Source organism: Ovis canadensis, chromosome X (assembly GCF_042477335.2).
Source record: "Ovis canadensis isolate MfBH-ARS-UI-01 breed Bighorn chromosome X, ARS-UI_OviCan_v2, whole genome shotgun sequence".
Classification (NCBI taxonomy): domain Eukaryota; kingdom Metazoa; phylum Chordata; class Mammalia; order Artiodactyla; family Bovidae; genus Ovis; species Ovis canadensis.
The window spans coordinates 103,146,236-103,170,910 of NC_091727.1; the positions used below are offsets into that span (position 1 = coordinate 103,146,236).

General features: G+C 45.4%; 1 protein-coding gene across 1 annotated transcript in view; it reads left to right on the forward strand.

Annotated features, from left to right (window-relative positions):
- Positions 1 to 1,087: 1,087 nt before the first annotated feature.
- GPC4 (glypican 4) overlaps positions 1,088 to 24,675 on the forward strand; it is a 107,359-nt gene continuing 83,771 nt past the window's right edge. Inside the window, exon 1 of the mRNA XM_070290722.1 lies at positions 1,088 to 2,002. Coding sequence (XP_070146823.1) covers positions 1,843 to 2,002 — 160 coding nt within the window. The 5' untranslated portion in view covers positions 1,088 to 1,842. The remainder of the gene's footprint in view (positions 2,003 to 24,675) is intronic.

Genomic DNA, 24,675 nt, shown 5'->3' on the forward strand with positions numbered 1-24,675 from the left:
GTCTAGCCAAATAATAAGTTCCAGCCCCTTTTATCTGCCCAGTTCCCAGCACACTCCCGAGGTGTCTGAGGCACTTCTCACCCTAACCTCTTACAGCAGATTGTAACAACAACAAGGGTAATGACAAGTTCCCAATCTGCACCGTTCCCTTCATTAAGGAGCCCTGGGAGCTTCAAAAACATTCATTAATGGAATCTGACGAAGCTTAGAAGGTGGGAAGACTCACCCATTTCCAGTTTTCAGGTGGCTACGTGGAGACGGGGTCCTAGAGAGGTCTGAGTTTCTGTCACGAGGCTTAAGGGCAGAGGGGAACTCGGGGGTCCTTGGCTACTTTTATTCCATGTGACCTGGGAGTCATCTCTGGATCTGGGGGCACCCCCAGCCGTATGCCAAGTGACTTTCCTTCTCTCGGCCTCAGTTTCCCTTCGTACAGAAGGACATTTGGGGCCAGAAAGTGAGTTTGGGCCAGAAGGTTTCCAAGGTCAACCCTGAATCTGCCAGCACGGACCCCCCGCCCCGCCCACGCGGCAGTTGGGGTGGGGGGGGTCCAGAACCTCCCGGTTTAGGGTTTGATTAGACTTGTAGCAGAACCAGCTTGGGGGTGGGGCAGGGGGTGTGTGGGTGGGCTGAGAATGCCAGCCAGGTTTCCAAACAGGTGAGCACCATTTGATGGAAAGCAGGTCTGAGGAGGCCAGGTGAGGCTCTAGGGCCAGCTCGTAGTCACAAGTCCCTAGGCTGCCTGCAGCAAACAATGAGATTAATGCCAGCGTTTTCCATTCCCAGCCCAGGAGCTGGGTGGTGAGGGGCGTCCTCCTGGCTGCGGGGCGGCAGCGGGGGTGGGGTGGGGGGGATGGATTGAGGAGGGTAGGTATGGAGACCAGAGGGCTCGGTCCGGCTTTGGCCCGCGGGCAGCGGGTCAGGGGGCCGCGGGCAGAAGGCCTAGGACTCGGACGTGGGTTTCAAGTCCCAGGCTCTCGGCCTGGTCCCCAGGGACTTGGGCCTTTCGACACGGAGAAGTTAGCCGGTCCTCTCCGGGTGGGGGGCGGCGGGCAGGCTCCCCGCCTCCCGGGAGGAGGGGAGGAGGGAGGAGCCCAGCGGGGCGTGTCGCGCGAGGGAGCGCCGCGCGCCCGGTGCGGCCCCCTAGGAAGTGGATTTGGTTGCTCCGGATCCAACCCCGCTTCCAGGTTTTCTGCCGTCCCGGCCCTGCGTGCTCCCGCCCGTCTCCGGCACCCCCCCCCCCCCGCCCTGCCGCCCGCCCCCTCCCCCTGAGTGCCGCCCGCTGGGCCAAGTTTGTCGAGCGTCGCCGCGCACGCCGGCCAGTCAATCAGCGGTAAAGCTGAAGAGGGCACAGCCGCGCGGCCGAGGGCAGAGCGAGCCGAGCCGAGTCGAGCCAGCGGAGCGGACCAGCGCCGGGCAGCCCGAGCCGCGCGCCGCGAGCGCCCGCCGCCGCCCACGCCCTCCTCGGCCCCCGCGGCGCCTGCCACCTTCCCCTCCTTCCCCGCGCCCCTGTCCCGCCGCCGACCAGCTCGCCCAGGTCGCTGTCCCCGCGGAGTCCGGAGGTCACCGGCCCGCGCCTCCGCTCCCTCTGGGCCGCGCAGCGCCTCCACGAATTCCTCCTCCTCCTGCTCCCCGGGCCGGGCGCCTGGCACCGGGGACCGTTGCCTGACGCGCGAGGCCCAGCTCCACTTTTCGCCCCGCGTCTCCTCCTCCTGCTCTCCTTCTCCAACTCCTCCAACTCCCTCGCCCTCTGACTCCGCTCTCGAGCCCCTGTCTCCGAGCCCGCCCGCCCGCCACTTTCTGTCCGGTCCCAAAGGTGGGAGCGCGTCCGCCCCGGCCCGCACCATGGCACGGTTCGGCTTCCCCGCGCTGTTCTGCACCCTGGCCGCGCTCAGCGCCGCGCTGCTGGCTGCTGAGCCCAAGTCGAAAAGTTGCTCGGAAGTGCGACGTCTCTACGTGTCCAAAGGCTTCGACAAGAACGATGCCCCCATGCACGAGATTAACGGTAGGTGGGAGCCCCCGGGAGGCGAGCTCCGAGACGGGCACCCCGTGAAGGGGCCGCGGCAGCCCCCTTGCTCCGCCGGTCTCCGCGCCGCGGGACGCAGGTAGTCGAGACGGAGAAATGGACGGGCGCGCTGGAGCGAGCCCCGGTGCAGAGCGTGCCCCGCGGCGCGGCGGCCCCCGGTGCGCCGCGGGCGGAGAGGCATCCCGGAGTTGCCCGGTGTCACTCTCCCGCTCTGCTTTCATCCCCCACTCCCCTCCCACGGTCTCCCGGGTCCCAGGAAGCCCCAGAGGACTCTGGCCCGCAAAGTGCATGTCACCGGCTCCCTCGCCTTTTCCGGATTGAACTCCTTACTGGGCTCCCCGCTTTGTTGTCAGGGTGACTAGAGGTCGGGTGGGGGTGGGGGCCGCCAGTGAGGGGGGTTTCTAGAGCTTGCCAGAATCCCGGGGGCGCGAAACATGGAATTTGAGTTGATGTTTCATTGATTTTCTTTAAAATCTCCCCGCCTCTCTCCACTCCCCGCCTCTCCCACCCCTGACATGGATTAGGATTTTTAGTAGCTCCAGCGGCTTTAGAAGTGGCCTTTAAAAAGAAAAACGACTCTCCAGCCCTCCAAACCCTGACTTTTGGGAACTCTCCTGCTTTCCGGAAGGTGTTGGACGAGAAGGGTATCCCCCCCTTTCTTTTTTTCTCACCTCATTTTAAGGGTTAATTGCACTTTCAATTACAAACCTTTGAAAGGACTGATTACAGGAAACCTGAATCTCAGTTTGGAGATGGTTATGCAAATAGAGACGGTTTAGCCAGTGAAAAAGTTACCCGGATTTCGGCGCTGGGGATGCGTGGGTTGTTTGTGAAAGCCCTTCTCCGAGCGCCGGGGAGACAGGTTTGCGTCGGGTGTCCTTCGGCCCTCCTATCCAGGCGGGCGGCGGTGGCCGGGCGGGTCCCCTCTGGGTGGCACTCAAGCATTCGCAGAGAGGCCAACTGTTCCACACAGCCCCGCGGGCCGCGCCGGGGCAGGTAGCCTGTTCGCCCTGAGGGTTCAGAAAGAATCTCGAATCTAGCTGGCCGATGGCCAGCTTAACCTAACGGAGAAGTGAGCGATTCGAGCCCCGGGGGCCAAGCTCCATTCCGAACCTTTCATGGAAGTGAGCAGAGCGCGCCTTTGCCTCGCGGTGTTGGTCACCCGGGTGGGGCGGGCAGGGGGGCGGCAGCCCCAGAGGAAATACTGTAATTTCAACCAGGCGCTTCCAAAGACTTAGGAAGACTTGGGGGTCATTTTTTGGAAAGGGCTATTAATACCCTTGGAGATTAAGTGCAGTCATCAATTACACATAAATTACAAAGGTAATTGAGGGAAGTTGCTGGGCACTTTTAAGAGTGTGACCGGCATCTATCTAGAAATAGAACCCAAGAAATCGGTGGAGCAGCCTAGGAGCCCACGGCACCTGGGCAGTTATCAAGTAACTCGCACATTACTGATTAGAGACTGTTTGCCCTTGAGCTGCTTGTCTTTTGGGGAGCTCAAGTCTGTCTTCTCAGCGGGACGAGTTTATTGGCTGGAGAGCCCTAAAAAAGCCCTCTTTCTTTCCCCTCTCCCTCCCGCCCCTCTTGAAAAAGTAAAGTTAAGCCAGCAGCCACTGAAGCTTGGAGGCTCCACAGGTCAGACCTGGGGTCTTTGTGCTCTGCACGGTTTGGGCCCCGGGGCCCAGCGGAGATGATTGGCGTGAAGGTTACAGTTGTCATTCCCACGTTTTGAAGGGATAGATGCAGCGATGCACTTAATGGGGATGTGACAAGTTTTCATCTTCTGCCCATGCAAAACAGTATGTGCCTTTGAGGTGCACTGGAGGCGTTAAGGGAGTGGATGCTGAAATTGCCCTCCCCACCTTCTCAAGCTTTGCTCTGTGCAGCCTTGCAAGGGAGGGACATCTTTCCCAGCCAGCATCTCAGGAAAAAGGAAGTTTGCAGGGTGCTCAAGGACGGTGCTAGGTGTTCCCTTCGATTGTCATGGTCCCCAGAAAACACCTGAGGAATACTTTTGCATAGATGTTTCTCTGGACGTACCCCCCCTAAAGATAGGAGCGTTATTAGTGACCAGCAGCAGGAAATGGAAGCTAATGTGCTCACACCCAAAACATTTTATTCTTTTTGTCTTGTCCTTCATCTCCCTCCCAGGGCTGCTGCTTTTATTTCCCCTTTTGAATGACCTACTGGACTGCATTCTCCCAAGGAACAAAGGAAGTGCCTTTTTAGCTGGAATCCTTGGAAGACCACCAAGGACTTTAGCTCATGCAGTGCAATTTCGCACCACTTTCAACAATAACAAAAATGCATGACTGAATGGCTCAAAAATGTGGAGTGTTAGAGGCATTCATTTGAGTCTAGGACACTGTCACAACACAGACAGACCCAAGTAAATACCTTTAGATGGTCAGTATAGAAACAGGGGTAATCTTTACTATCACCCTGGTCTCTCCAGATGCCTACATTGTCCTTGTCTCCCCTATGCTCCACTCAGATAATTTTGGTCATCTGGGAGACCATAGTCAATGGGGTGATTTGAATGAATTAACTGCCAAGCACTTTCCTTGGTTGAGGCGGGAGGTGTGTGTATTAAGTGCAAAAAGTCCGAGATTGTTTTCCAGGCAAAGGGTCACGGGCGTCTGAGTGCCTAGCCCCAGGCTTAGCCCAAGTTGAAGGTTTGATTCCCAACGGCCTTGCACTTGCCTTCTAGATGTTTGAACAGGCTTTGAGACTACTCCACGTTCTTAAGGACTCTCAGTCTTTTAAGATCATAATTAAGATAATTTGATGTGCTCTCAAGGGTGTCAGGGAACACATCAGACTGACAGGGCCTCCTACCTAGGTCTTTCTTGCATTGCCTATCCACTTGACCCCTGTACTTACCAAATAATGGGCAGCTCAGATGCCATGATCAAAAGACATCTTTAACACAAAATATAGATTTTGATTCAGCTTTCAAAGGGCATACCTTCTGGAGCACATACTAGGTGCGATTTTCCGTGGAGGCACTCAGCATTGTGGAGGCAGCAAAGAGGATAGGAGGGCTCTGCCACTAGGACCTTCCCAGGTAATAGGGAGATAAGCTGTGTATATACATGATGGGAATACAACATGGTGTGTGATAAGTACCATATGAGTGGTACAGGTGAGGAAAAAGGAGGGTCTTGGGAGTTCAGGGGAGAAGGGATTTGGGACTAGGGTATTAACTCACTAATGGTAGTTCAGTAGTTAAAAAAGAAAATATTTATGGTGAAAAGTTGTAAAATCTTAGCATTCTCATTGTGCCTCTCTCTATATGGACAAGATAAAGGACATGTAACAGTTGACATTTTATTACTCATCTAATCTTTGCTTGAAATTATCTTGAGGAGTGAACCAGTTTGGTTAGAAACCTTAAGCTTGCCAAGGTGAGATCGAAGGCTACCAAGGAGAACTTGGCATCATAGTTGTGATTTGGGAGCTTTTGCTTCCCTGTTCCCATTTGGGTTTATGACCAGCGCACCTGTGAGTGTGCTCGCAGCCTCATGCGTATATCTCCAAGGGAATCACATAAGCTATGCTAGGATTACGTGGGAGAATGTGTGTTGGAGAAGTAGGAATACTTTCTGCTATTGCATTGATTATTACATGTAAGACACACAGCATGTCTTCAAGGTTGTAATACCTCTTAAATACTTAAACTCTGTGGGTTAGATTTTGCTGAGAACTTGTGATTTTTCTCACCTGTCAGTATAGAAGTTATCCCAAGTTTCCTGGACATGCTCAGAAAAGAACTTAGGAAAAGTTCTAGCTTACGCAGCCCAGTCTCTAGTTAGAACATACAAATATAAAATGTTTGATTCAGCATAATTACTATTTTCCTTTTTGATTTGACTCACATTGGGTTGCATGCAATTTCAGGATTAGCTGGAGACTAGACTGAGGAATGAAAAAGGAAGTTTTCTTTTGTTGTCTCAACAAGGGAAGCAGCATCAGTGTTCATCTAAGTCAGTTGGCTCCTGAATAACATCATCTGTTTTAGCACTGAATTGGTTGCAATATATGTTTTCCAAAAATGCATTTTGGTCTGAGTGAAAAGATGGGTGGCTATTAAGTGCTTTCTCTGGGCCTGATCCTAAGCATGATCGTCCCAACTCCCATAGAGGGCTGGTTTTGAAAACATAGGCTATGAGAGAACCTATACTTGTGCACTCTCTGCGACCGCATGGGCTATAGCCCACTAGGCTCCTCTGTCCATGGGATTATCCCAGCAAGAATACTGAAGTGGGTTGCCATGCCCCCCTCCAGGAGATCTTCCTGATCCCAGGGATCAAACCTGTGTCTCCTGCATTGGCAGGCAGATTCTTTACCACTGAACCACCTGGGAAGCCCATGAAAGAACTAGTAACTAACTAGTGAAAGATCATTATCACAGCACTATGCTGATGCTGTACCCTAATGGAGACAATCTAATGTTAGCTGTAAATTGTATTTCCTGGGCCATGGGGAGCCAAAGATAGCTTCCGAGGAGGGGAATGTTATTAGTCACACTGTTTCTGGAAGATAACTAATGGCACTGGGAGTTCAGGGTTGGTGAGGCAAGGGGGATAAAGGTAGGGAGGCTGTTTTAAATAGTTCTTAACTGGTCTACCTGCCTCTTGTCTGTCCCCCTCCCCCATTCCATCCTTAGTCTCACCAGCTTCCTTTCCCTTCAGTGCTGTGAGTGGAGTCATTCCTCTGCTTTGAGCTTCCCTGGCTTCAAGCATCTCAAATGATTGTTTCATTGAGTCACTCCTGAACCCCCCAGGGTTCTGTGCCTTCTTCTGAAACCCTGGCTTGAATCGGATCCATGGTCTTTGCACCCCAGCTGTCTTGTATCCTAGTTCATCGTGTGCGTAGGCACATGTGTGTCTTCTTGCCTCAGCTGTAAGTAAACCGAGGGCAAATGGCAGCTCCTGGTGTTTTGTGTGCCCAGTGGTCCCAGGTACAGGAGTGCAGTGAAGTATTTGTTAAACAGTTGTGTGTATGGTGGGAGCGGGGAGGGAGTCACATAGACAATTAGATTGCGTTGTCTGGCAGGACACCAGGGCAATCATCAGATTATGCTGCCTTGATAATAGATCGTCATCCCATGTTCTCTTGCTCTCCTGGGAAACTTTTAGGTCTAAACATTCTGAAAAGCAGTGAATGTAGAGTAAACCTCCTAGAAATGTTATTATAACTTGGAGACTGTTTTTATTTTTTGATGGGACTACTCATCTTTACCACTTCATTAATAACTGAGTGTCATACGGATTTTTCAGAAGGATTCAGAATTCTGATTTTCTTCCTGGTTTCTTTAAGAAACAAACAGTTGAGACCTGTGATTAGGCAATTTAAAGCAAATGGAGAAGAGTAATTGAACACCTTAGATTCAGCATATAGAGCTGTTTGATGCACATCAGTGACCTTTTAAAAAGAATCTTGTTTGTTGTCTTTACCAAGGTGAACAACACAGGCTTCAGAATATCGATAGTTTATATAAGCAGGGACTTCCCTGGTGGGCCAGTGGTTAGGACTCCATGTTTTCATTGCCAAGGGCCTGGGTTCAATCCCTGGTCAGGGCACTAAGATCCCACAAGCAATGCAGTGTGACCAAAAAAAAAAATGTTTTTTAATATAAGCAGACACACTAAAATGTGAACAGGTAAAAACTAGCATTTTCAATTCCACTTGGTTAAACATCTGTTTCTTACTATAGAGAACATGAAAGTGCAGAAAATTCATGAAGTGATTCCATCCTGGAGGTAATTTGAAATATTATATTTAATTTCTGATGCATTTAATTCAGCAATCTGGTGGGAGAGAAAAATCAAAGAGATCCATCAGCCAGGTATTCAACTTTTGAAAAAGAAACTCTAACAAATGTTAGAAATTAGGGAAAAAATTGAATGGAAGAGTTAAAAAAAAAGTCAATAACCTCCAGGAAGCCTGGAAACTATGTAAAAACATCTTATTGGAAGCCCAGATAAATGTGTGCCAAACATCAAAAAGACCAGCTGCTTGGGGGAAGAAAAAAAGAACCCGGCATGACTAACTGGCAGAGTGAAAGAGGCTGCTTCAGGGAAAAAGGCATCTTTCACAAAATGGGAAGAGTTTAGGAAGTCCATGAGGTATAGCAGGGCAGGTACAAACTAGAAATTAAGTGAGTCTAAAGAGAATCGGAGGTGAGCCTTGCCAGGGACTTGAAAGAGGGCCCAGGTGATGATAATGGTGAAAAGCGTGGGCTAAGTGAGTCCAGCCTCTCAGAGGAAAAGCAATATGGCTTCTTTAAGGGGCAGCCATGCCTGATTAACCTCCCAGAGTTCTTTGAGAGAAAAGAATCAAGTGCATGCAGGGAAACAGACCTAGTTTAGACTGTCAAGAATTAAGCAATGGGATTCCAAGGCAGAGTATATTCAGGAAATTCATTTACTTTGGGATAGGTGAGAATGTTTGCTTCTTGAAAAAAGGAAAAGGGAAGGGAGGGGGAGAGGGAAGAAACCCCACTGTCCTAGGTAGAGTAGTTTACATGGAAAGACCATGGTTTCTTAGCAAGAGCAGGTCTAGCCTATCTCTGTGTCAAATTAGTTATTTGATCCCTTTGGTCAGGTTCTTTCACCTCCATTTGAAAAATGGGTGTGGGGTTGTTAGAAGACTGGATTACATCAGGGATTCTCAACCCTGGCCATGCTTTAGAACCACTTGGAGAGCTTTTAAAATCTACTAGTGCCTGGGCACTACCCCCAGGCCAATTAGATCATACTTTTTGGCAGTAGGGCTAGGTAAGTTTTCAATTTTTCTTTTCTTTTTTTCCTTTGGCCATGCTGCCCAGCACGTGGGATCTTAGTTCCCCTAGCAGGGGTTGAACCCTCACCCCCTTCGTTTGAAGCCCCTTGTAATTTTTTCAAAGCTCCTCAGTGGTTCTCATGAGCAGCCATGGTTGAGAAACAGTGCCCTAGATGATCTGAGGTCCCTTTCACTTCAGATTCTGTGATTTTGAATAAATAAATTTCATCATAAACTTAGAAGAGTGCTTTGATTGAGGTCCAGTGCATGCTTGTTTTGATTTTGGTTAACTTGGTTTTAAGAGAAGGATCTGTTAAACTTGGGGAAAATATTTTGTAGTCAAGATGCAAGTACATGCCATCACCAGTGATGCTTTGCTGATGGTTGAGAAATAAAGACTAGGACATTGAAAGTACTTTGGAGAGATTTAGACAAGAATCCAGCCTAGCTGTTGTTTATTGATTAAGTGTCAGTGTGCTGGGTGATACTTCTTCCCTTTATCTTTATTGGTAAAATAAAAAAAATCTCTTTATCCCTTACTTTAATGTCCTCTTTGCCATGTGTTTATTCTCTTCAAGTATCTTATCAAGAAATAGAAGTACAGTAAATCCCTAGGCTTCTGGCCGGCATAGTCATCCAGAACGCAGCTGGGAATGTGGAAGTAAGCAGAAAAGCTAAATGATGGAAACAGCTGTCATAAAGCCCATGCATTCTACTTGGAGAAAAGGCCTTCAGAAATTTATCATCCCCGATCATTGATTGAATGCCTTTTGTATCGAGCAGAATGCTAGGTGCTGGGGATTCAAAGATTTTGTTCAAAACCAGAATTCAGCTTTTTGGAGGCACTTATATTCAAATTTGGTAGATAGGATTTATAGGTAAGAAGATAAAAAGCTTAAGTTACCTTGCTTCCCAGTCCAAAACTGATTAAGAGTAGGTATAGGAGTAGCCAGTAGTGTCGGTTAGAGAGTGGATGGGTCAGAGGAATGGGTAAGTTTAGAGGCTTGATATCTGGGAGGACTGAGAGATGACAGTGTGAAACAGGTTGGGTGGCCAGAGGCTGAATAGTAGACCCAGAACTTGCTGATCCTTGGCAGTTGGAGCCCTATTAGGATGGGTGAATACTCAGAGACACCTCTCTAACCATTGAGGGCACTGGTATATTTCAGGGCAGTATTAAATAATTGTGTTTGGAATATTCTGATTTAAAACTTAAGTGTGTATGTGTGTGTGTGTATGTTTGACTATACTGCATAGCTTATGGAATCTTAGTTCCCTGACCAGGGATCGAACCCACATCTCCCTGCAGTAAAAGCACAGTCTTAATCACCGGACTGCCAGAAAAGTCCCAGAAAGTATATTTTAGAAAAAGTGGATGCCTTCAAAATACAGAAATTGCCCTTGAAAGCATATGGCCTTTTTAGAGCACCTAGTTTCCCCACAGTGCTGGGTCAGTAAGGAGTCAATTCTGTGTGTCACTTTGTCGTTTTCTAGGGGGAAAAAAAAAGTTAAAGGCTGTGTATCTTTCTGACCCAGGGATCAAACCTGGGTCTCCTGCATTGCACACAGATTCTTTGCCATCTCAGCCACCAGGGAAGCCCATTAATAATTCAGGATTTACTCACGGTCAGAATTTTTGGTTGGTGATTTTGTTGCTCTGAACTTTTGTCTTCTAAGCCCCCTGGAACGTCCCAGGTAGATTTTGTTTTTATACTCTCTCCACCTGCTAAACTCACCTTGGGAAACTGACATTCTGACCTGAAGTCATCAAAGGCAAGGGTTGGTTTTGAGTTAGAGGTGACAGGTATTTTTTTTAAAATTTAATTGAGTGTAGATATTCCTTTTTCATCAGCCAGCTTTTCTTTCTTTTTAAAAATGTATTCTTATTTATTTTTGGCTGCGCTGGGTCTTCACTGCTGCACAGACTTTCTGTGGTTGGGGCGATCGGGGTCTACTCTCTAGTTGTGGCGTTTAGGCTTAGGGTACGTAGGCTTCAGTAGTTGTGACACACCAGCTTAGTTGCCCCATGGCATATAAGATCTTCTCAGACTGGGGATTGAACTCATGTCCCCTGCATTGGCAGGTGGATTCTTAACCACTGGACCACCAAGGAAACCCGTGACAGGTTTAAATTTGTGTATGTTGGTTTCCCTTGTAAACATTTACCAAGCTGAGTAAATGGATAATCATATATAAAGAAACAGTAGAAGTTAAGGACGGGGTACTATATTAAAGGTGAGGACACATTGGAGGGTTCCCATCTCTGATGAGGTGGCTGTTTGAACCTTTAAAGAAAAAGAAGCCATTCCTGACGGATCACACGTGCTCTGAGAGGCTGTGTAGCTCCAGGTTCTATCACACTGCCTGGCACATGATAGGTGTTACAGAAATGTTTGTCATTGACGAATAAGTTCAAGCGTGATTTGTGACTTTGGTAAATTCCTTCAAGGAATGAATATTTCTATTCATCCATCCCTTTTAATTCAATTAATTTTAACTATTTTAAAATTTCGAATACATTCAGTACTAGATGCCTAAGTGAGAAAAAGAAATAACCTTTTTTTAAAAAAACAAAAACCAACTTGTAGTGTTTATTTTTCAGTACGTCCAGAGATGGAAGCTAAGTATTTCATGTGCTTTGTTTTCATCCTGGTAGACAAATGGTTGCTGCTTTTTACATTGTCTTTTCCAGACATTAACAGGAGTTCCACGGTACCTGTCGAGGTGCTTCTAGAGAAAAAGAACCATTGCTCCTGTTTCTTGCTTTGGCTTCTCAGCCTGGTGTTCATGTCCTTCCCCTTCTTCAGGCGGCTCAGGTTGGGCCCCAGGCAGGATTGCCTGTCTTTGTCTAGTCTAGCTCAAGGTCACCTGGTTCCCGCCAACCCCCCGGCCATTGTTTTCATGCCAGTCCTTTCTCCTCCCAGCTACTTTGTCTTTAAGCCTGGCTTCTTCTTGATGTTGGGTTTCTGTCTACAGGAGCAGCCTGGGAAGTGGTTTCTCTTGGACTGCAGAGGTTTCCTTAGTTCTCCAAACCCTTGACGTCGGCATCCCAGCAAGCATCAAGCCACAGGAAAAATTTTTTCCCTTTAGTTATTGTTTCTATTCCACCACCCGGGTTTGTCTCCATTGAGTTTTCAGTCTGGTGTTTGGTTAGAGATGAAAACAAAGCACTGTGTCCTTGCAAACTGCAGTGTGAAGCATGTGGTTAACAGTTACTACTTGCAATGGTCCAGCCTGAGTGGGAGTATCATTTTTCTTGGCAGTCACTTCACAGAAAGTCCTGCCTCTTTGGTGCCAGAATAAGCAGTCATTACATTCCTGACAATTTATAGTCAAATTATTATCTACTATTGTTAAAATTGCCTTAATTATAGAATATTTCCCCATGTGAAGATTTTAAAAAGCAATGCAAGACAACTTTTCACTGGTGTACTTCAGAAATGGTCCTTAAAAATCACTTGCTGACAAGAAGGTCAGAAACTATGATGAGGAATAGTTTTTTGTGTGTGTTTATGGGGAGACATTTTTTGTCTTAAGGGGAGGTGTGTGGTGGGTTCACTTTAAACTGAATCTGAGCTAAATGCCCCCAGCTGGCTGGTTCATTAATATTCTGCCTTGTTTATCCTCAGTTTGGAACTAATGTTTTTTTTTCCCTGCCCCTTCAGGTCCCATGGGCCTGGATACATTCTGGGAGGAAGGCTCTACTGGTGGGAGGTGGATTGACCATTAAGCCGTGTGGCGATGGGAGAAGATGGTCTTGTAACTTTCAGTTCAGAGGGCAAATGAGGAAACCAGAACCTTCCAAAATAAGAGACTGTCCATTTCCTTGTGATCAGCACACAGATTGAGATGACTGTGGGAAATGTTTCTGTTTAGATTCTTTCAGAATCTCTGCCTTTGGGCTCTGCTTTCAAGATGTATCCAAGAATCTGTCTTCCTCTTTACCACCCCGATAACTACAGTCCTGATCTCATCCCCCATCACTTCTTCCCTGGATTATCACAGTTGGCTTGACACATCTCTGCTCTGGCTCTCACTCCCTCCTCCTCCCCATCAGTCTATTCCCAGCACATCAGCCAGTGTGATACTATTCTGTTAAACCTCACTGGGATCTTATCACTTTTGCTCAAAGAGCTCCAGTGACTCCCCTTGCCACCCACACGGAAAGCCAGAGCTTAGGGAGCCTTACAGGGTCTGCCTCTTGCCCCCTCCCATGCCAGATGGTACTGTCTTCTTTGTGTTTTTTGTTGTTGTCTCCACATGCTGGTCTGTCTTCCTTCTGGGTTTTGCTTACCTGTCATCTTCATGGGGAAGTCTTTCCTGACTTCTGTCAGGAACTAGAATGCCCACCTCCACATAAACTTTGTCTCTCTCCCTCACTGCTCTATTCAGATCTCACAATCTGACCCGAGGGCAGGGACTTTGCCTCTTTAGTCACTGTCCTATCTACACCTGGTGTCTAGCACATTGCTTGGTACTTGGGTGTTCACTGAATAAATGAATGCATGAGTGAGTACTCTGGCAAGTAGCATGCGGTTTACCCTCCAAAAGCCTTTTCCTAAGAACATCCTACTTGTGAGTGTGAGGCTACTACATACCTTACCCTCCCTCTGTAGAAAGAGAGTGCCTAGGCTAAAGGTTTATTTAACAACTGTTTACCAAGTGCCTCTGAGTTGAGGGGCATCATTCTGGGCACTGGGGGTAAGGCAGCCACTAGTGCCTTATACAGTCCTGGCCTCACACGCATGGGGCTCACGGTCTCGATGAGGAGACTGATATTGACTTGACAAATCTCCAAATCAGTATCTAGTGACAGCTGTGATAACTTCTTCCAAGGAGAAGCCCTTGGGCTTGGGTGAATGATGATCAGAGTGAAGCAGAGTGTTTTGGGACTTTAGAACCTGCACTTAGGCCCATAGGGCTCTTCTCACTTCCTAGGAGGTGTGTGTTTTACACCATCACACCCCGCCCCCCCGACACATACACTTGAATGGCAGGGTCTTGAAATGTAAGTCTGCAGCACTTGGGACAGCACGGGGGAGATGGGGCTGCATTAGCACTCTTCTCTGGTTTTGTCCCTTGGCCATCACTTTAGAGTCAGGGTTTCCGTGGCACCAGGAAATGCAGAGAACTCTGTGTCACTTTGCACCATTGTCTTCTGTCCTCGGCGTGCTCTGCAGAGGAACCACTAGACACTCTTGAGTACTGAACCCTCCAGGTTTCTGTGAAAGCTCAATGTCCATTCTTAATCCTGTAGAGACCACAGAAGTGCAAGTTAAAAACATTTATTGAAGTATAGTTGATTTACAATGTTGTATTTAATTTCTGTTGTGCGGCAAAGTGACTCAGTTATACATATTCTTTTCCAGTATGGATTATCACAGGATGTTGAATATAGTTCCCTGTGCTATACAGTAGGACCTTGTTGTTTATCCATCCTATATATAATAGTTTGCATCTTTTTTTTGTTGTTCAGTCTCTCAGTTGTGTCTGACTCTCTGACTCCATGGACTGCTGCACACCAGGCTTCCCTGTCCTTCACCCAGAGTTTTCTCAAACTCATGTCCATTGAGTCAGTGATGGTATCTAACCACCTCATCCTCTGTCGTCCCTTTCTCCTTCTGCCTTCGATCTTTCCCAATAAGTCAGCTCTTTGCATCAGGTGGCCAAAGTATTGGAGTTTCAGTCTCAGTCTTTCTAATGAATATTCAGGGTTGGCTTCCTTTAGGATTGACTGGTTTGATATTATCTAAGCTTTTTTGACATTATCTGTATCTCATTGTGCCTCCGTCACGTCTGACTCTTTGCGACCCTGTGGACTGCAGCTTGCCAGGCTTCCCTGTCCTTCACTATCTCTCAGTTTTCTCAGATTCATGTCCATTGAACCATCTGCTAATCCCAAAGTCCCAATTCTTCCCTCAGAAACCCCTCCCCCTTGACAAGTCCATTTTCTATATTTGTGTTTTTGTTTTGTATATATGTTTGTTTGTGTTGTATTTTAGATTCTACATATAAGTGATATCTTATGGTATTTGTCTGGCTTATCTCAGTATGATAACCTCTAGGTCCATCCATGTTGCTGCCAATGGCATTATTTCATTCTTTTTAATGGTTGAGTAATATTCTGTGTGTGGGGGGGCGGAGGGGGTGCTTCCCTGGTGGTTCAGTTGGTAAAGAATCCATCTGCCAAGCAGGAGATGTAGGTTTGATCCCTGGGTCAGGAAGATCCCCTGGAGAAAGAAATGGCAATCCACTCCAGTATTCTTGCCTGGGAAATTCCATGGACAGAGGAGCTACAGTCCATGGGGTTGCAAAAGAGTTGGACATGACTTAACAACTAAAGCAACAACAAATGTGTGTGTGTGTGCACACATCTTCTTTATCCATTCATCTGTTGATGGATGTTTAGGTTGGTTAGATTCCTTGGCTATTGTAAATGGTGCTGCAGTGAATATAGGGGTGCATGTATCTTTTCAAATTAGTATACTGTTGTCTGGGTATATGCCCAGGCATGGCATTATAGGATTATATGGCAACTCTGGGGCTTCGCTGGTAGCTTAGATGGTAAAGAACCTGCCTACAGTGTGAGAGACCCAGGTTCGATCCCTGGGTCGGGAAGATCTCCTGGAGAAGAAAATGGCAGCCCACTCCAGTATTCTCACCTGAAGAATTGCATGGACTGACCATGTGATTGCAAAGTCAGACACCACTGAGCGACTAACACTTTTCACTTTTTCATGTCAACTACTAGTTTAAGGAACCTCCAGACTGTTTTTCCATAGGGGCTGCACCAATTTACATTCCAGTCAACAGTGTATGTGGGTTCCCTTTTTTCCACACCCTCTTCAGTATTTATTATTTGTAGACTTTGAAATGATGGTCATTCTGACTGGTGTGAGGTGGTGCCTCATTTTAGTTTTGAATTGCCTTTCTGTAATAATTGAAATGCTAGGGTTTTTTTTGACCAAGTGGCTCAGAACAAAGCCCCCTGGCCTCATGGTGACTGTTCCAGTAGAATTCTGGTTCAGCAGAAATGGATCTGATGCTTCTGCCAGTCGGCAGCAGGATTCCTTACCTCTGCAGGCCTTTATGAATGGCAACCAAGTGTGCATGTCTCCCTGGCTGTGTGTGTGGGTGGTGGGGGTGGTGAGCGTGGAGGCTGGCCAGGAAGATAGGATTGTAAGCAAATGCAGTCTGAGTGATAAGTGTTCCCTGCAGTTATCAAGGGAACAGAATGGGAAAGAGCCTTTCCTGCCATACACCGTGCCCCTCAGAACAGGGTTGACTCCATTTCAGAGTTTGATACTATTTTATTTTTTAAAAAATTGAAATAGGATTGATAGTTTTCAGAATTTTGGATGAGTGCTCTGGATAAAAATAGGGCCTTATTTTTGTTAGTATGTTCAGAAATTCCAGGCTCTAATGAGGGACCCTGAGGCTGAATTATGCATAGGCACCACCTTGCATGCTTGGCAGTTTCACGTACTGGTATACAAGTAGTCATGAGATCCCAATATTACCAGTGTTTTGCAGTGAACTGACTGTATCTCTAGTAAATAGGTTGTATGCAAGGACCAAATCTTGTTTAGATATGCAGATTTACGTGTGCCCTGTTTTATATATGGATTAAAATATGAAGCTTTTGGTATATGTCCTATTCTAAATAATATAGGCTTGCAGTGTCACTATGTAAGAAAAAGTTGCCTGGTTAAAAATAGACATAAGCATTTTGTTTCTTGTTGTTCAAGCAAGCAAATGGTTCATATGCTATGAAGTACTCATGGTGTGGACTAAGATATGTAGGTTCATGTTGAGGCAAACCAATCATTAGCTCTCTAAGCATAGCTTTACCTTTAGGGAGAAGTGATTAATTGTCTCTGCTTTTATTTTAAAACAGACACAGCATGGACCGTTTTCGCCAATAACCTAGTGTTTCTCTTGGAGCCCGGAGATTTTCTCTTGGTTCCTTCTAAGTTTTAGAATGAGAGATTCTGGGATGAAGGAAGCTGAGGCTAAGCTTGTTTATCTCTGCTGGGTCTGTAATAAAAGGGTTTGCTAAGCTAATGAATAAGTACATTAGGAGATGTTTGACACCTGCATAGGGGAAGGGAGTTATCACCAAACACCTCAAGGACAGCCATTTTCATTGAGACCATTGTGTGCATTACAAATATGTCTGTTTATTGAAGTAGGTCTCTAAGTTGCTTTAAAACTTTGGTGGGGTTGGGGTGGGGAGAAGTCACCTTGTGTTTAAAAAGTGATAAGTCTGCGTTTCTTTAAAATATTGTATAATTCAACCCATATTCCCTCCAATTAGTCAAATCTATAGAAGGCATTTCTATAATTGACCATAGCAACATGAGTGACTAATGGCAGTTCTGCTGTTAGGGTAGGATATTTGTTTTCTTTCTTGAAATCCCAGCAGCTGTTGTATCCTCAGAGTTTGCAGAAGGGAAAAACAGCCCCCCAAATTGAGATGTGTTTTTCATGTGAGAGGAATGCAAGCTGATCACTAAGAATAAAGGGAAATGATTGCATTGGCATAGTTATTAATTTCAGAAATGTCTTTGAATCTGTGCTATATGCTGGAGTGTTATGCCAGAGCTTTGTGGCTTCCTGGGGTGACATTTAAGAAGTGTAAGACTTAGATTGTGTATTTTGCCAAATATAAATTGCCTCTAATATTAAGTGTTTTTCTTAACAGAAATTGGTTGTAAAGGAATTTTTCACCATTTTCAGTTTATTTGATGTGTGATCAAACCCTCAATTTTTATCATAGTGTATGTTTAGTAGTAGACACTCTTGTGGGAGAAAGAATGCCAACTGTAGACAGCTTCCTAAAGGTATGTCACTTATGATAGTCATTCTTGGAAATGAGGGACAATCTTGATCATTAATTTTAAAAAGGAAGAATAGGGACTGCCCTGGTGGTCCAGTGGTTAGGACTTTGCTTCTGCTGCAGGGGGCATGGATTCAATCCCTGGTTGGGAAACTAAGATCCTGCAATGCTGCACAGAGTGGCCAAATAAATAAATAAAAACCTTAAAAAAAGGAAGTATAGGGCATTTTACTCCAGCTAAATGTAAAATGCTGGCAATTTCTTTTAATAGCACATCACTCTAGTATGTTTCTTGGTTCTATTGAATTCTGTCCACTGAAGCAGTTGACTTTGTGCTTTTGTTCCTTTTTAAACAATTTATTGTAACCTTGATGGGACCTTTCTGACCTCCTTTCTCTTCTCTTCCTTTCCTAATATTTGTTTTGTTTAATCAGTCAATATTGATATATTTTCCCATTAAAAAAAAGAAAACAGCCGAGAAGAGGCTAACATGATTTCATCAGCTTTCTAATTGCTTTACTAATGGGAATCTGTTGGTCCCTTCAACATCAAGGGTGCAGTTTTAAAAGGAGCTGGTGACCGATTCTTCAGCCATATGTCTTTAATTTTTAAAAATCTGGCAGGGCCTGAAATTTTGAGAAGTCATGTCATTTTCTTCCAAGGCTTTAAAATTTTAATTGTAAAATAAATCCTACCTACTTAAGATCATTTAATCCATATTCAGTAAGATTCCTACAAGCATAGTGATCATTATTATTTTAGTTACAATAGATAGCATATACTGAGTACTCGCCTTCGGTCTTTTTAGAAAGCATTATGTAGATTAACCCATTTTATATAAATAAAATAAAAAGACACATGATGGAAGGAGAGGGGAATAAGGAATTCTAAGAGAGAGGCTTATGCCAGTGAATGGGCAAGCTGATAGGCTTTCTAGGTAGCTTTTATCAGCCAGTGGGAGTTTGCTGTATGACTCAGGGAGCTGAAATCAGGGCTCTGTGACAACTTAGAGGAGTGGGATGGGGTGGGAGTTGGAAGGAGATTCAAGAGGGAGGGGACAGATGTATACCTATGTTGATGTATGGCAGAAGCCAACACAATATTGTAAAGCGATTGTCCTTCAATTAAAAATAAAGACAAGAAAAAAAAAATATAAATCCAATCACATTGAAAAAAAGAAACCTGACAGTTCTTAAGGCAAGACATTTCCTTGTTGTTACTAAACCTAGAAAGAATTTATTATATAGGTTCTTAAGTAAAAGACATCAAACAGTGTAATAATCAGTGTTGTCAACATGATTTCATTTCTTGTACTGATCTCCCATAAAACCCCAAGAAACAACATTTGAGAAATTCAGTCTGGCTTTTGATCCATGGGATTATCTTTAGTTGAAAGAATTCAACTCTTCTATCATTCTAGATAACTGCTTCCTTTTCGTGTATGAATTCATATCTCTTGGTTTCTGAGTCAGAGCTCTCCTGTAATGGCCCCCGATAGCAGCTATTACAACCACCTGAAATGTTCAGAAAACCAGGAAGAGTTACACACCAAGGGAAGTGAGAGCCTGTGGGCTGAAGCCACTTTAGATCTAGGGATTGAAACCATTTGAGGGAAGGTGGACAGCATCTTTGATTCTTCAGCCATTTTCCTTCTCCCTGTCCTGATTGACTCTGCTCTTAGGACTTTGTACCTGGCCCTCAGAATTGTCACAGCGTCATTTGATCTCCAGAAGTGAAAGTGTTAGTCACTCAGACGTGACTGACTCTTTGCGACCCCATAGATTGTATCCCGCCAGGCTCCTCCGTCCATGGAATTCTCCAGGCAAGAATACTGGAGTGGGTTGCCATGCCCTCCTCCAGGGAATCTTCCCAACCCAGGGATCGAACCCAGGTCTCCCTCATTGCAGGCAGATTCTTTACTGTCTGAACCACCATGGAAGCCCATTGGTCTCCAGAGATACTGTTTATAGTAGGCTAAATTTTTTCCAATTGAAAAGATGATATGACAATAATAAAGAGTAACTTTTATGTCCTTTTCACATCATAGTTCAAACCCTATTCACATGAACACGTTTTTATGTGATTGAAATTATAGTGCTTGGTGTATCTGCTGTTTTTCTTCCAGTTTTATTGAGGTATCATTGACATACAGTATAATGATGTTATTTATATATACCATGAAGTGATTATCACAAATTTAGTGAACATTCATCATCTCATGTAAATATAACATTAAAGAAATAGAAAAGAACTTTTTCTTATGAGAACACTTAGGATTTACTCTTTTAACAACTTTTATATATAATATACAGCTATCATGCTGTACACTACATCTTTAGTACTTACCTTATAACTGGACATTTGTACATTTTGACCACCCTCATCCAATTTGTCCTATATCTGCTACTTGAAACAGAACATGGAAAGTGCTTCTGTAGCTCTATACAGTGCAGATTTGCTAATGGCCACATAGATGTCTGTGGAGTTGATGCACCTGAATCTATTTTACCTATGCCATGCGACTGTGTAGTTATTTTTGGCGGTTTGTAGATGCACGTGTTTATGTGTGGTGGGTATTACATTGAACGCAACAGTGATCATCTACATACCTATGTGTTTGGCTTCTGTTGAAGAACTTCCTTCAGTTAAATTTTATGTAAATCTGTTTTTTTTAAAAAAAACTTTCAGAAAGCTTGGAGGAAAAAACCCAGACACATTCCTCTGGTGTTTAAAACCTTTTGGCAGCACACACCAGACTCCTCTGTTTCAGGTGTGCAGGGAAGAGAGGAGAGAGGAAATCTGAGATTTAACCTAGGGACTTGGTCATTACTGACACTTGGTCAGCTCTAAGAGTTCAGTTTATTCCAGCATTTCCCAGATGCACTCTCTCAGCTCTTGTCAGGAACCTACATGTACTTTGCTTCCTAAAAACGTAGTTCAGCAATATTTCGAGAAACAGTTCAAATGTTGGCTGGTCGGGGGATGGGGATTAAACCTGAAGGAGAGTATGGATTTTTTGCTTGCAGGGCATTTTTCTGTGGTTCTTATGCCCTTTGGAGGAAAGTTTCCCACATGTTTGTGCGTGATATTTTAAAAAAAGGTATTTGGGGGGGAACCCAAACAAAACCCATTCTAAAAACATTTGTCGTCTAAACAGAACTTCCTAGAAAGCAGTGCCATTGTTTCTCAAAAGAGGGGCTCGTAATAACCCTCCTTCTCACTGCTCTCCCAGTTTTTGACAATGAAAAGATTTTATGACTATTAGTCGTGAAATGGCTTACTTCAGCTTCTTATTCTTTATGGAAAATAACTTTGCTATGCCTAGTGTCTGTCTCTGGTCAAAGGGCGTTTCCTCTGTCATTGGCTTCCACGGTTTGTCTGCTTTCAGCTTTGCTTGGGAGGGTACAGTCTCGCCTTTTAAATTGTCAGCTTCATCTTTTATCTTTCAACAGGTCCTGGAAGAAAAATCGTCCAACGGCTTCTTTCCAGGGTCAGTTTTTGAAAGATCCAGGGCTTGCTTTATTTTGACAGGTGGCTGGTGAAAGAGGCGCTTACAGGGTGGGGTAAAGAAGGAGGGGCGTCTAAGTGCAGGAAGAGAATGGTTGGCTGTTGCTTCTGGGGCTTTCTGACACAGCGGCGAGTAATTATGATGCTCTTTCTCCTCAATGGGGCGTTGAAGGAGGAGTTTGCCAACAAGTCCTCCAGTTGGAAGACAGCTGTACCCTTTTTAGAACCATTTTGGGGTCTTTGGGAACAGAATTAGGATCTGTAGAAGATGCAACTGTGTAGATTAATTGGCTGCAGTGATGCACAGGAGTGATGAATCATTCAAAAGGTGTCCTTCTCCCGAGGACCTGTCACTTAGGATCAGTCCCAGAGGCCAGGCCAGCATGGTATCTCAGGTGGTCTCAACGACCCTGGTGTTCTGGGATATCTTCCAGTGGTGCTGACTTGCTTTAGCCACGCTTACTTTAGTTTATAGCACCCCTGGGGATGGCTAATTACTGACTGCCCACTGGATAAGGTAGTGCCTCTTTGTTATAACTGAAGCAACTCCCCAGGTCATTTAAATTTGGGTTATTTGTAACTTCCAGAGATTGCCACTTATAGGGTTCATGGGTCTTTGTGATGTTTGAGACGTTAGACCAACATGTGGATTCCTTACATCTTCTTTCCTGTACCAGACTGCCCTCACCCCTCTTCCCACTCTACATCCGACTCTTATCACTTCAGCTTCTCTTTCCTGAGCCATCAGTTCAGTTTATGTCTTGTTTCATTTGCACAACTCAGAATTATACAATAATATTTCAGGTGGTTGGAGGAAAAGGAGGAGAGTATTTTCTTTTTTGATTCCTACAGCCTCCCTAAAACAGGAACAGTTTTATTTTTGGTGTTTTCGACTACATTTAACAGATTAAGTCCTGTTAATAATTAAGAACAAGATGTAAGATGTAAACCGGTCTAAAAAATTAACTAGTAAAACAAGTGAAGCTCAGACAGTTCAGAACTGAAAGGATTCGAGATCCCGGAGGTGCTTTTTCAGAACCCCTTTTCTTGCTCTAGGCCAGTTCAGGCTTCCAAGTGGCTTCGTGGGAGGATACAAAGTGATCAGTTGGGGTGAAAGGAGGGAGCAGAAGATGGTCCATGTTGCCTTTTTGTACTAGAATACTGTGATAACAAAGGCCTCTTGGAAAGAGGGCCATCTGCTGAGGCAGCATAAGCCTTCTATCATGAAGGAGGATGCTTGTTACCTGGGGTTTTAGGAATTCACTGTAAATTAAAGAGTCTTGATATTAAAGAAGATGGCTCAGTTTCCTAAGTGAAGGCAGGTGCTGGCAACAACAGTAATAATAAATTTTTTTATGGAGAGGTTTCAAGAAACTTGACAGTATGCTTTTAATGGCTTTTAATTCCTTTGCTGACCTTTCTGGAAGTTCTAAGGTATTTCATTATGCTATTCAATTTCAATATTTACATTAGACTTTAAGCCAATTTGTTTGGTTTGATTTTTTCCCCTAAGTGGACACAAACTATAACATAAGCACAGAAATATAGCACTGCCAGGCAGGAGAGAGCCTTCCTTGGACCATGTGTGACTCAGGAAGCCTGGGTCCTGTGCCCTGTTTGGCCCCTGACCAGCAGGGTGATGGGCATTCAATAACTCATCATATCAGGGCCTTGTTTGTCCCTGGGGTTCATTAAAGGAGGGCATTTAACTAGATGATCCCTAAGATCCTTTCCAGCTCTGATACTCTATATTTCACTGCAGATGTGTTGAGAGCTGATGAGATGATCTGGAAAGATGAGAGGAATATGAGGAAAGCCCTTTCCTCATTGCATATGTATTCTTGAGTACAATAAAACCTTGAAATGAGCAGTTCTGGGTAACTGAGCTTTCTGAATGGTTTTTGTCTCCTTGCTCGCTGTCAGCTGTCATTCTGTACCGCTGTCAGCATGCCCGCTTTTAGCAACTCCTGTCCGTCCCCCCCACCCCCCGCCCCAACCCCCGTCTTGGCTGCTTCCCTTGTGGTCTTAGGAACCATAGCATTACGCTCATCAGGACTCTGTGCCAAGTAAGCATACAGAAGCCATGGGGGGAGGGCCTCTCCTATGACCCTAGCCCATGGACTTTGGCCGATCAGAGCCTTTGGAGGCTTATTTTTAGGTTCCAGATAGGCTGTGTGTCACTCTATCACTGTTTGTCTCAGGCTAGACATTAGTGTAGTTAATAATCACATTTCTTCTCTAAGCTAACTAATAAGAGTAGGTGGATGAGAGGAGGCTAGGATGCACTGAGACTGGAAAGGGGCTGGGAAGGCAGTGTGTATCCCAGGGCCTAGCCAGACGGCTCATCTTGTAAAAGATCAAAAAAGTGGTTTGGAGAAGGAAGTAAGTCACAAAGAGAAAAACAAATTGTGTATGTAAAAACACATATATATGGAATCTAGAAAAATAGTACTGATAAACCTGTTTGCAGGGCATGAATAGAGATGTAGACGTCGAGAACTGACTTGTGGCAAGACACACAGCAGGGGAAGGAGAGGGTGGGACAAACTGAGAGATTAGCAGTGATATATATACACTACCGTGTGTAAAATAGATAGCTGGTTGGAAGCTGCTCTACAGTGCTCTGATGACCTGGGGTGGGGCGCGATGGAGAGGTGGGAAGGAGGCTCAAGAGGGAGGGTATATATGTATGCGTGAGTGCGTGCTAAATTGCTTCAGTTGTATCTACCTCTGTGACCCTATGGACTGTAGCCCGCCAGGCTCCACGGTCCATGGATATTCGCCAGGCAAGAATACTGGAGTGGGTTGCCGTGCTCTCCTCCAGGAGACCTTCCTGACCCAGGGATCGAACACTGTGTCTCCTGCAGCTCCTGCATTGCAGGCAGATTCTTTACTGCTGATTCACTGGGAAGCCCTGTAAAGTAATTACCCTCCAATTAAAAGCTTAAAAAAATTTTTTTAAAGACAAAAAAAGTGGTTTGGGGTGAAGAGCTAGGCTAAGGAGCTATTTGAGAAAGTTGGAGTCACGTAGCTTGGATGCTTGGATTCTAAAGAGAAACATGCCCCAGGCGTGCCTCTCTGCTTGAAGCAGGATGCTGGCAAGCGCAGGCTGCCCCAGCAAATGTGTGTATGTTCAGGGTTTGCTTGTCTGGCTGGTGCCTGGAATGTTTCATGCGAGCTTCTGAAAGGCCACAGACATCTTGCTCCCTGTGACTCAGGGCGTAGTCCCAGAGTGGGAGTTTGAATCAAGTTAACCCTTCAGCAAGTTCAACGACTAGGCATTAACATCCCGATATGCTTCCTTATTCTGAAGTCAAAGGATTCATCATTATGGCACAGTAGCATACATAACCCACAGTCGAGGGTGCTAGCCACACAGTGTATTTTGTGGTCACTGTTTCTGCCCAATGAAGTCTCTGCATCTCTCTCAGACCTTTGCATCCATTTTCTCTGATACGCACAGTTGGACAGCTCTTCTGCTTACCCGTAGCATTTTGTGAGGAAGAAATAGAAGGAC